Source organism: Hippocampus comes, unplaced genomic scaffold, assembly GCF_001891065.2.
Source record: "Hippocampus comes isolate QL1 unplaced genomic scaffold, H_comes_QL1_v1.1 scaffold151, whole genome shotgun sequence".
NCBI classification, from domain to species: domain Eukaryota; kingdom Metazoa; phylum Chordata; class Actinopteri; order Syngnathiformes; family Syngnathidae; genus Hippocampus; species Hippocampus comes.
In genome coordinates this window covers 683,050-694,925 of record NW_017805591.1, presented here as the reverse complement: position 1 = coordinate 694,925, position 11,876 = coordinate 683,050, and the positions used below count along the sequence as shown (strand labels likewise).

At 40.2% G+C, this 11,876-nt stretch overlaps 2 protein-coding genes across 2 annotated transcripts in view; both read right to left on the bottom strand.

Moving 5' to 3' along the window:
- Positions 1 to 1,743, bottom strand: part of LOC109522008 (carboxypeptidase N subunit 2-like) — a 5,965-nt gene extending 4,222 nt beyond the window's left edge. Inside the window, exon 1 of the mRNA XM_019880166.1 lies at positions 132 to 1,743. The gene's annotated coding sequence lies outside the window, so the exon portion shown is untranslated. The remainder of the gene's footprint in view (positions 1 to 131) is intronic.
- A 381-nt stretch (positions 1,744 to 2,124) lies between these two features.
- Positions 2,125 to 11,192, bottom strand: LOC109522000 (uncharacterized). The gene is made up of 4 exons (XM_019880154.1): positions 11,025 to 11,192; positions 9,027 to 10,802; positions 5,750 to 5,855; positions 2,125 to 4,348 (listed from the first exon to the last, which is right to left on the bottom strand). The coding sequence occupies exons 1-4, from the start codon at positions 11,041 to 11,043 to the stop codon at positions 2,662 to 2,664; spliced, it is 3,588 nt and encodes a 1,195-aa protein (XP_019735713.1). The 5' UTR covers positions 11,044 to 11,192; the 3' UTR covers positions 2,125 to 2,661.
- Between the last annotated feature and the right edge of the window lie 684 nt (positions 11,193 to 11,876).

Genomic DNA, 11,876 nt, shown 5'->3' with positions numbered 1-11,876 from the left:
TATATATATATATATATAGAAGAAAAATATTTATTCTTTGAATATATGAGTACTCAACATTTGTCTGAGTGACACACTCCTCTACAGCTGAAAACGTTGGGAAAATATTAAAAATCGAAGAGAGCTCTTACCTTGGTCAAGAATATCCATGCTCAGAGCAATTCGCTTGATGTTATTTCTGCTGATTCATTTTGATAACTTGTTTTCCTCTTTTCCTCCAGATAGCTAAAAAGGTTATAATAACAGGGATTCTTTTATGTTGTGAGACATAAGTGAAGATAATTGCATAATTGCCACTATTTAAAGTAAGTCTGTGGTAAAAGAAAATGTTAACGTACATTTAGTATCAAAACTTGTGCAAAATCGTGTTTTTTCTCTACGTGGATTTTTTTTTCGTGTGCGTGTGCGCGTGTGTGTGTGTGGGGGGGGGGCAGAAACGCACGTACACACAGGCGTATGTCACACAATAAAGGTAATGACCTAAGTCAGTTCAAGGTGACAGCTCACCCTGAATAATCATGCTAATGCAGTTATTTGGAGGCGTGAGGTGGATTTGGGAGAGTTTTAAATGATTACGACCTTTTGACTTTGAGATTTTATTCATCACTGAAATTTTGTATCAGTGTGGAAAACATTTGATTAGTAAAGTAGAAGGGCAAAATAAAACGTAAATTATTTCCACCAACATCTATTTTCACTTTCAAACAAGCAAGATGTGTTATTTAAATGTATTATTGTTAAAATGTCATACATACTCAACCGAAACGCATGCTTAACATAACGCAGGCGTAATTGTTTCATTGCAGTATAGTACAGTGTATAATATTCCCTCAAACATGGAAATAATTCTTCCTTACAAATGGTAAAAATTGAATTCATTGAAAATAATATAAAAATAATCAAAAATCAAACGTGTTTAAATTGGTCTCGTATGCTATACAAGTACTGTTTATTGTGTGAACGTATACTGTATGTAGTTATAAAGTGTCAACAGCAGATGTCAGTGTTGTAACAGTGAAGAGCCCCTGCGCTCAATACGGTTCTAACCCCCACAACCTTCCGTTATTCTTTACAGGTTAACTTCTGATGTAATAACACCATTGAGGGTGGGTGTGACGTTTAGGTGTGTTGGTGTTTCATAACTGTTAAAGATTCAGATGGCAAATGTGGTAGGTGAAGGCCCGTTAGCTGCTCGTTCATGGCAGATATTGTCCTTCCTCTTAGTAATACATTCATATTTGTGTCGTTTATACTATGTATTCAGTTAATTGTAAAATGAGACATTGTTCACAGTTTGGACGTACTTTAGTTTGCTTATTCGTAGCCAATTTGAGAGGTGACAGAAGATGTTTTTCTTGCTTGCTCTCTTTTTTTACCCCTTGGTTGGATTGATTGGCATGGTTCAAGTGAGAAAATTCAAAATCAGATATGCATTAGATCATTAAAAGATTATCTTATTTTATCTTAGCGGATTTTTTTCTTAATTATGGTCGAAATATGTTTCAGTAAATGTGTGTACATTTTAAAACAAGCAAAATTATTTGCTCATGGCAGCCAGAGAAATGTAGAGGTTACCCTCAATTAAATCAATGGGGAAGAATTAGCCCAGGCCAAGCACACTGTATTTAACGTTTAATATTTGTGCAGTTGACCCATACTCATACTCTGGATTCGCCACCTAGTTGAAAATTTTGTACGTTTTTTTTTGGGGGGGGGGGGGATATTTGTTTTTTTGTGTGTTTGTGGAGGAAGAGTCATTCCCCGTTTTTCATGGAAAACGCGTATTTGAGATTTAACGCTGTTTTTTCACGATTTATTTTAGATTGAAAAAAATTGCTTTCAGTGGATTTATAATCAGTATTAATTACATGCGCAATTTTGCTATTTCACTGTTGTCGATGACAGGTGTACGCAGAGTTATTCATGTGAAATGATGAGTGTCAGCGCATTCAACATATTGCGTAAGTGTAAACAGCCGTATCTGATAGGTGTCACACAAAGCATACTGTACATGGAGATAAAGTAAAAAATAAATAATGATGTCAATAATTTGGAATTTGTCAATGGAAGAGATTTCTTGCAAGACACTGAAGTTAATTGGCGTCTTAAAATCAAATATTTGTCAAGAAACCACATTAACTATGAATAATTCTCTTCTCTGTTTCAAGTTTCTGGATCTCCACTGCATGGTTCAAGTGATTCAGATCGTTTTTTCCTCACATGAAGTTTGGTGTTTTGGAATGGCGTGCAATGAACTAGTTTGTGTGTCAGCATAAGAATACCCTATCATGTGGTACCAGCTTGATCCTTTATCGCCTGTTTTTCATTTGATTGTTTTATATTATGTCCTATAAGTGATTTTCATACATTTGTTTTTACCATAATTACCATGATCTTTCTACTGCGTTGGTGTAGGCTGGTTATTTGCATCCCTAATTACGCCCAAATTCAGGTTATGTCGTCTCTGTAGGTACGAGAACTCCACTGTAAACCAAGGACCCCCTGTAATTGCTTTTGCGTATTTTGGATGTCTGCGAGTGTTGGCTCAACTCAAATGTGAACACAGTCATAATGGCTGAGTCACTTGAAGATACGTACATATAAATAGACAGCGCATACAGGGCTTAAATCAGAATAGTTCACTTTAACCCATGGTCTCATTTACAGCACGGAGTTTCTGCTCCTGTGGCCTATATGCCCTTGTCCTTTCTTGTTCCTCCTCCAGCATAGACAGCCAATGATGGTGGCGCTTATGATCACTGTAGCGATGACCGTGATGACAATGAGGATGATGGAAGTATGGTTGGGAATGTGACCCTCCTCCTGCTGTCCACCGTTTGTGACTTCATCCTCGGATGAAGAAGTTGTCTTGATAGCAGGTGGGGTGTTTGGTTTCCTTCTCCTCTCCGTTGAGGTCAGCGGTGTCTGCTGTGTGAAACTCTGTATCTCCAAGTCCTCTTCTGTGAGTCCAGTAATCATCTCTCCATTCAGATTGAGAGGGGTATCGCACACCACTAGTGTTTGGTTGGCCTTGGATGGGTGCTTTCTCAGCCAGTTGCGAAGAGGCAGAATATCCATGTCACACCTCCAGGGGTTCTGCTGAAGAAGTATCTCTTCTGCCACAGAAATGGCATCTAGATCTTGCTGTGGCAGGTTTCGGAGAGTGTTATTTCTCAAGTCGATCTGTCCCAGATGACTCAGGCCCTGGAGAAAACCACCGGGCAGATGATTGATAAAATTGTGCTCCAAAGAGATGTTGACCAGGCTGGGGAGACCTTGGAATGTCCCAGCTTGCAATGTTTTCAGCAAATTTGTGTGAAGTGACACTTCACCTAGATGTTCCAACCCTCGGAAGGCTCCGGGCGATACGTAGCTAATCCGGTTGTGACTGAGCACCAGGAGACGCAGTTGTGTGAGATTTTTAAAGGTGTCAGCCTCTATACGGATCAGTTTATTGTCATAGAGCCACAACTCTTGAATGGCCGTGGAACCAAATACCCCTGGACCAAAGCTTTCCAGATGGTTTTCATACAAGGAGATCTGGGCAAGCAGAGGGACGTGAAAGAAGAGTCCCTGTGGAAGAGTCCTCAGTTGGTTGTTGGAGAGGAACAGCTTTGTGAGTTTGGGAGTTTTTGAGAACAAGTCATGCTGGAGATGAGTAATACGATTGTCCTGTAGGGATAGTTCCTCCAGGTTCCCGAGGTCATCGAAACTCCCACTGGGTATTTCTTGAAGCGCATTTTTATTTAATCGAAGATATTTCAGCTTCGAAAGCCCTTTGAATGCCTCACTGGGTAACTGACTGATAGCATTTCTTGCAAGCAAAAGGTACTCCAGCTCACTCAGGGGGTGAAAAGTTTCCATGGGTATTAAGGTCAGTTGATTTCCAGTGACATCAAGGGCAGTAAGCATTTTAATCGGGGAGAACCATTTTGGACGGAGTGCCGCAAGCTTGTTTCTGTTTAGATTCAAAGTCGTAAGTCCCTGAAGATTTTGGAACAAGGTCTCCGGGAGGTCTTGCAATTGTGTTCCAGTAATTCTGAGGGCCTTGAGGTTTACAGGGGAATCAAATGTGCCGGGTTGAACCTCACTCAAAGCAGTGTCATCAATCGCAATGAATATTGCATGTGAGGCAGAAGAAAGATCCTCTGCTTTCAAAGAGTAGATGTTGAATTTGGAGAGGAAGAGGGCAGTTGTCGATAGCGGCAGAGGGGGAACATTTGATAAACCAATGCATGCCATTTCTTCTCCCTTACATTGGCATCCATCCGGACACGCCCAGACAGCAACGTTGATGGAGCAGAGAAATAGGAGCACTTGCAAGATGAGAGGTTGGTCCATCACACCCCTAGAAAAAGACACATAAATGTTGGATTACCTGTATTTATTTATTTATTTATTTTTCATTCCAATGAACCAGTGTCGACAAATGTATCACTTTATTCATATTTAGATCCAATGTTGATTCACTTGGGTGCTCTATTCTGGAAATGAATTGCTCATGGAACCCCAACGGCTCCTCTTTATGTCAAAGGTGGTTCGAATCCCAAAAAAATGAGATTCTATGCAATTAGGAGGTTTGAACACTCTTGCATCTGAACTGTCAAAAACGATCTTTCTTTGGTCAGTAGTTTTGGGGAATTGTTCCAAAAAAGGCACCATCGTCATTATCATTGTAACTTGTTATGGCATGAAATGATCGTACACCAGAAAATGATGAACCTTCGAATCATCGGCTGGGGCTTTGCCTATCATTTTGGAAGAGGAATTGTCCAAAAATTGGTCAGTGACCAATTTCTTCATATAAATCAATTTCAGGAAATGGGGGTCACAATCAGCATGAATTTGTGGTGGGAGAGTTACAAGCTATCAGAATCATTCATGGTGAAGGAGAGATAAGCCAACATCAAATGCTGACTCAGCTGTAGACTGTGATTCCCTCTCCCAGCGACTAAATGCATACTCCTATTAACGGCTGAGTTTTTTTTCTTTTTTTTTTCTCTCAGAACTGGGAACATTCGCTGCTGTTTCTCTTCAGTGGCAACTTTTGGTTTTCACAAGGACTTCCTCCCATGAGCTACCTCCCCAGGAAATCAAATTGATACATTTCCCCTGAGTAAGTGCATTGTCCAAGTACCGTTTCCCTGTTTTTCTTTTGAGCGGATGACTGGTGATAAGTAACGCAACCAGAGCATCTCCTCCCAAACAGCTCCAGTTAATTTTAGAATCATACCATTTGACAAAAACAACAGCAACAAAACACATTCCGCTTTGGTTCATATTCGAATTCTCCTGTATGTAGAATTGGAACGTGTGCCAAATATGTCTAAAGCCTATCTATTTCACCATAAAGTGCTTTGATTTTTTATTTTTATTTTTTTGCCCCTTGCATGACGCAAGAGCAGCACTTTGTTATACAGACTTTTAACCAGAATTGAGAGCCTATTTACATTTGTGTAACGGAAATCCAAACTTACTGATAAGCTTGTATTCAGATTCAGTACTGTATTATCTTTCTAACAATCAAAAAATCACTGTCTCAATAACTGGCAGTAAGACTTGGCAAGTACAGAATCTTCCAACAACTCTACTATACCACACACACTGAAAGACACACAACATTCTACATTTCTTACCTCGAATGGTGGCAGATGATTTAACACAGACAGGGAGTTGGTGTTATCTCTTATGCACACACTGCCTTCCCTCTGAAGCTAATGAAGTTCTGTGATGAAAATATCACACTCACATTATCAACGCTTTCCTGGTCCTCTTCATCACATGGGTCTCTTCGTCTTTCAGTTTTCTTTTATCCGCTCGTGAAATCTGTTGCTCGGCATCATTGTACCAGTTATCTCAGAGTCCTCACTGTTTCTGCTGCCGGTTTTTGGGCAGGGCAATTGGGTGAAGGGGGAAGCCCCTCCCTCTCTGGGGTCAGAACTGGTTTGAATGCACACATTGGGCGATTTAGGTCTTGTAGGACCCATGTGTTTTCAATTACTGTATTTTTGCAACATCTGTGCGTGTCAGATGATTTTCTAGTAGGAAACAGATGCTGCGTTTAAGATTGAGGTGATGTGAAGAGGAAGTGTTTTTTGTTGTTGTTATTTTCAAAGAAATTGTGCCTCTTGCATTGTTTTCTCATGCAACACCTCTTTCCATTGATGCTATGTCCAGATGTTCTTAATTTCAATGCAAGGAAATGCCTATTGTACTGTATACGTATGACTAAATGAGACTCAATAAAACAGCTGATTCATCCTGATAACATCCTCAGAATGTGGAATGACAAAACCACTCCAGCATTTGGTTACAAAGTAAAAAAAACAAAAAAAGCACTGTGTCCACAGTAAATCAACAGGGGAGGGTGGACAGCATTTTTTAACCTAAACAAACTGCTTCTTTACCACAAAATCCAGATAGTGAGGGTGGAACCACAGCAACGTAGAGGACCCCTATCAGTAAACACACAACATATACCATATAGGAAGATGGTGCTGTAGTCACCGTGTCGTATGTGGTGAAATACTGAACATGTCAGCCAGAAATGAATCCATTTGCAAGACTTGTGTCTTTTTATCACATTGCCTTTACACTATAATACTTTACACAAGCACAATGTATTAGGGCCACACTGAAAATAAGTTAAAATAATACAATAAGAATGATAGTACAATAATACAACAAAGATGAATTAAAGTTGCTCAAAAAATCTTGACATGACAAGAAAAAAAGCCTTGAATTCAAATGAATTTAAATCTTTGTAGACCGTGCATCTGTGCCATGGTGTAAAAGCCGGCAGATACTGATTTTCGTGTCGGCGCAAGGCTAGCCGCACTGCTTGCCATTTGGCAGACCAGTCTTTCGCCAAGACGGTGCAGTAGAAGGAGTGTCTTGTAGCTACGCCTGGCCCAGTGATATTTTTTGTGGCAGAAAGTCAACCTAAACCTTAAGCTCGCTCGGACCACGTCTAATATCAGCATAAAGTAGACTGCTGCTCAGACACGACATATTTCTTTCAGAAAAATGTGAACAGTGGGCAGGAAACCGTCTGAGTCCTAGTATTATATTTTTTAAAGCGCCCCACTGGACAGGATGGCCTCCAAGTGCCCAGTTCATGGTGCAGATATGCTCCTGCCATGTTGAGACTATATTGTAGCGTGCAACTAGTGTGCCCCATTTAACAGAACTAAAAGGAGCCGTTTTTATTGGGCATGTTTGAAGTCGGCTGTTAGCAGGCCCACAGCAGCACTGCCTTCCCTATCACAGATCCGTTAGCCTACACTTGTCCAACATTACCATCATCGGGTCTAACCTGCCTCCACATGGAGTTAATCCACACAGCATGCAGGATTCACGCTGGTCATGAAAATAGAGCCCTTAATGCTTTTGGAAATCGTATTGTCAATATTACAACTCCTTGGATCAATATTTAATATTATACCTCAATCAAAGTTTTTTTTCCCGTAATTGTGCAACTCCCCCCCAGTGTGGCCATGCGACTACTCTGAAATAGTGTTTTTGACTTTGATACAACACCTGCATCGTTGTTCCTCGATACCGATGTTGAAACGGTACCATGGTAAAAACTTGAAAGTAAAACAAATGGAACAATAGCTGACATCTTCAAATGATTTTTATTTGCATTAATTCAGAAAATTATAGGAATACTGATTAGAATACATTTGATAAAACACATTTGGAAGATTTTTAAACACTTAAAAACAATCGAACACAGAATATTCAACATGTTTAAACACTACTGTAGATTTTACTTTATGTACAGTACAAAAGTCTTGGTCCACCAAAATATTTGTTGTTTTAGCAATGTTGCCGTGGTCATCAATAACTAGAAGGCTACCAAGTAGATCAAACCCTCAGTTGCTGGACATTACAATGTGATACTCAACAGGACTTACAAAAATGGAAAAACGCCTGACTTTTGATTGCTCGGAAATTATTGTATTCTTGTCCAATGAGACTTTCATCCCATGAGTCACTGCTTTTTTGCAAACTTTCCGCTTGTTTTCAACTGCACCATTTCCTCTGCCTTGTGTGTGTGTGCGTGTGCGTGTGCGTGTGTGTGTGTGTGAGATGTGAGAATGGGTTTATAGCTCCTGTTGTGTAAAAGCAGCGTACTGGAAAGTCCTAATCACCTGTTGTCATGGCAATGAACTTGGGAGCAGCTCAGAAATTCATCCTCCTATTGTTGGCTGTTTGTTTTAAAGTTATGGAATTTGTGGCATCTGAGGTCATTATATAAAAGGCGAACCCACTTTGAAAGCTTCAAAGACCATACCCAAATGTTAAATGATTTATATTATTATGCTTATTATTACGAGAATTGTCCCGGATGTACAATGTAGTTATGAACACAAAGCGCTGCTCCACATGCAATTCTTTGAGAAAGGATAGCCGTTTTCCTCAAACGAAATGATCAGAAAGAGAAGCCCATTTAGCTTCCTAATTGCCTTGAATGTCTTGACTCTCGATTGGGAAATATCTGCTCTCTGTCCTTCTCACCCACTGAGGAAGTGTGATAGTCCTATCATAGCCCCAAGCGCACTTCTGTGAACAGCGTTTTTCATATTACTAAAAATATACTGCATGCACACCCATAAGGGGAACTGACTCTTGGCGTGTGTTCATTCGGGTCAATGTAAAAGTGAAAGTCAAATATTGAAAGAACGTTTCATATCCCTTATTTAAGAATGTAATCAGAAAAACAAGACATTTAAAATGAAATCAGAAAAAAAAATCCATCTCAGCAGTTTTGCAATACTCAGGCTTAGAAAGGGCTGATCCATTGCCAGCTGTTTGAAAGACGGTGCGGTTAAATTGCATACAAGTGTGTGAAGTTTTACATCCATGAGAAAATATGCACATGTATTACTCTGTATTGTTTTTAAGCTACGGTATTGCAAAAGAACAAAGTGTGACGAAAGCATTTTGAATTTACGAATCATTTTCTCCGAACATTTGCCACTCTACTAATGTACAAAACCTAATAAACATCTTAACCGCTTAAATGTGTACATATAGTGCCTTTATCTCCTCCACCCTCTTACTAAGAAGATGTATACCATACATGTTGCAAAGGATGAGGAAGAAGCCTGTGGCCACAAGAAGGACATGAGAAAAGGCGAGGAAGCCTGTCAGGACTGCATTTGAGGGCAAAAACCACACATACACCCAACCGCTGATATAGTTGTGGTGGACGAAGTTGAGGCCCTGTTCCTCTACTAGCATATCATAAAAAGGCGGTGAAATGTCATAGGTGAAGGAAGTCTGATCTGCTTCGACGCTGGTTTGGGCTCGGTGTGAGGTAGCCGCTTCGGTAGCTGAAGGGGTTGTCGGAGACGACCCTTGAGTACAGCTTGGAGTGACTGTTGTAACGTTGCAATTGTTCAGTTCCTCATCATGTAGAGAGTCAAGGGTACGGAGTATTTGGTACTTCGGAGTGTGACACATCACATCTTGACCGTCAAGAACTACATGCTTATTCTGTCTTATCCATCTCGCAAAACCTCTAATGCTGCAGGTACAGTCCCACGGGTTTTCACTCAAAGCAACCTTTAGAAATGTATTGGACGTGAAAATATCTTCTGGAAGGTTTTTGAGCTCGTTGGCCTTCAAATCCAACATGGTAAGTTGTCCGAGCTCCTGGAATATGTTTTCGGGTAGGTTCTTGAGGGTGTTGTTATTGAGGAGTAGTATGTCCAGTTTGTTTAATCTGGAAAAGTGTTGCGGGTGCAGCTGCTGGAGGTTGTTGGATTTCAGCGAGAGCTTCTGCAGTTGAGGAAGACAGCAAAACAAGTGTGGCGGCAGATCACTTAGCACGTCATTAAAATGGAAGTTTAGAGTCTGCAGCCCAGACATGTTGGCAAACAGATTTCCAGGCACTGTGATGAGGTTTGTGGCATATAGGTAAAATTCTGTAATTCCAGGCATGTGCCCCATCAGCTCATCCGGTAGAAATACAAGTGGGTTATTGTAAAGGGTCAGCTTAGACAGTTTGGGCATGTTGTAGAAGCTCCTCTCAGGAACAAATTCAAGCTGGTTGTTCGACAAGGTGAGATTCTTCAAGTTTCTCAGTGACCAGAACACCTCCGGGGGAATAGTGGCTATCACGTTGGAGTGGATATGGAGATACTCAAGGTTCACCAGTCCATCAAAGATACCAGCTTCTAACCTCTCTAATTTGTTTTTATGGATGCTGAGCTTGTTCAGGTTGATCAAGGAGTGAAAGATGGTAGGAGAAAGTGTTTTCAAGTAGTTACTGCCAATGTTGAGGATTTCAAGGTTTCTCAGTCCCCTGAAAGCCCCCGAAGGAACACTGGATAATTTGTTTTGGCTCAAGTTTATATCCTGCAAAGCAATGAGTCCTTGAAACAATTCGGCAGGAATGGTCTCCAGTTGGTTCCTATTTAAATGCAGCTCCTCCAGAGTGACCAGTGGGCTAAAAACTCTTGCATCAAATGCGGAAAGATCATTGTCTGACAGCTGGAGAGACTTCAGCTGCGGAGCGACACGGAAAGCCTGTGGATGGACAGTATGGAGGTGGCTAAAAGTTAAACTAAAACGCAACATCAGCTCCTTTTTCTCCAGGCTCCGCTCATTTATGACCTGCATGTTTGTGAGGGCCAACTGCAGTTTGTACGTGTGAGTAGGCAGTTGTTTTGGTGTATCAATAATATTACTTCCGATGCACGTGACGATGCCGTTGGGAGAGCACTCGCAGACGCTGGGGCAGCTTGCGATGCAGGTGAAGAAGGTGGAGAATACGAGTACCCACAACAATTCTGCACAAAAACAAATTCAACCATTATTTAGTAATTATATACAAAATTAATTGTAGTAAATTTCACAGCTGCATTTAAGGGTAAATTGAAGTATTGATATTAATGCAATTAATTACATTTGTGATGCATTCAAGCAGGACAACAGTTAAAAAGTTGGATCGAAGGATTGGGTTGTTTCTTTCAAATAATAAATACATTGTAAATAGCAAATATTCTACTGACCTGTTAAAAAAGAATCCATCCTTTCCAATGTTATTATTATATTGCTATCAAGCCCAACCTGATCTTGGAGCAGGACAGCTACTAGCGTGCCAATCCAAACTTCAGTCAAATTAGAAGTCTTCTCCACAATGTGTTGTCGCTGATATCCAGAAAAAACTGGCACACATGGATGCTGGCTCATTTCCTTGTGCTTATACTGACTGGTGACGCAACTTAATCTAACCCGTGTGTGGGGCAGTTGTCTGATGTGAAGTACTGATATTATTCGATTATGACCAACAAAAAGTCATGCTACTAACTGTTGGACTACTGCTGCAAATAAGAATGACCCTACTCATACTACGGTGTTTTTTGTGAACTGTTATATTAACAGTAACTCTGGCCTCTTCCTGGTACCAGGCACCGATGACATGTGTGCTCACTCACGGGTACTCCCAAATTCCAAAGGGTTTGTTGGAGGGTCCCATGTTTTATGTTGTTGGTTGTTCTGCTTCTTCAGCTGTTGCTTGCCACGGCAGCAAAAAAAAGCAAATGCGTCATTCATCTCGCCGTGTGACTTTGAACTTTTTTAGCTGTCTTATACTTTGTATGGCCACATGATAAAAGGGTGTGCACCCAACTCTTGAGCTTTGCTATTTTTTTTAATAGCGTATTTCATACACAAACAACTTAAAAAGATTAACAAAGCAATTACAGTAAATGAGTCCTAAACAATAAGATTGTGGCCAAAAAGTCCATTACTAGTCAGAAAATGACTATATATATATATATATATATATATATATATATATATATATATATATATATATATATATATTTTTTTTTTAATCTATTTAGTTCCTCACACTTCTT

Excerpts from the sequence above, each read along its gene's own strand:
- LOC109522000 (XM_019880154.1), bottom strand. Across the intron at positions 5,856-9,026 it reads GGCACTATATGTACACATTT|ATAACTGGTACAATGATGCC; the intron begins AAGCGGTTAAGA and ends GAGGACTCTGAG. Across the intron at positions 4,349-5,749 it reads ACCAGGAAAGCGTTGATAAT|GGGTGTGATGGACCAACCTC; the intron begins GTGAGTGTGATA and ends GTCTTTTTCTAG.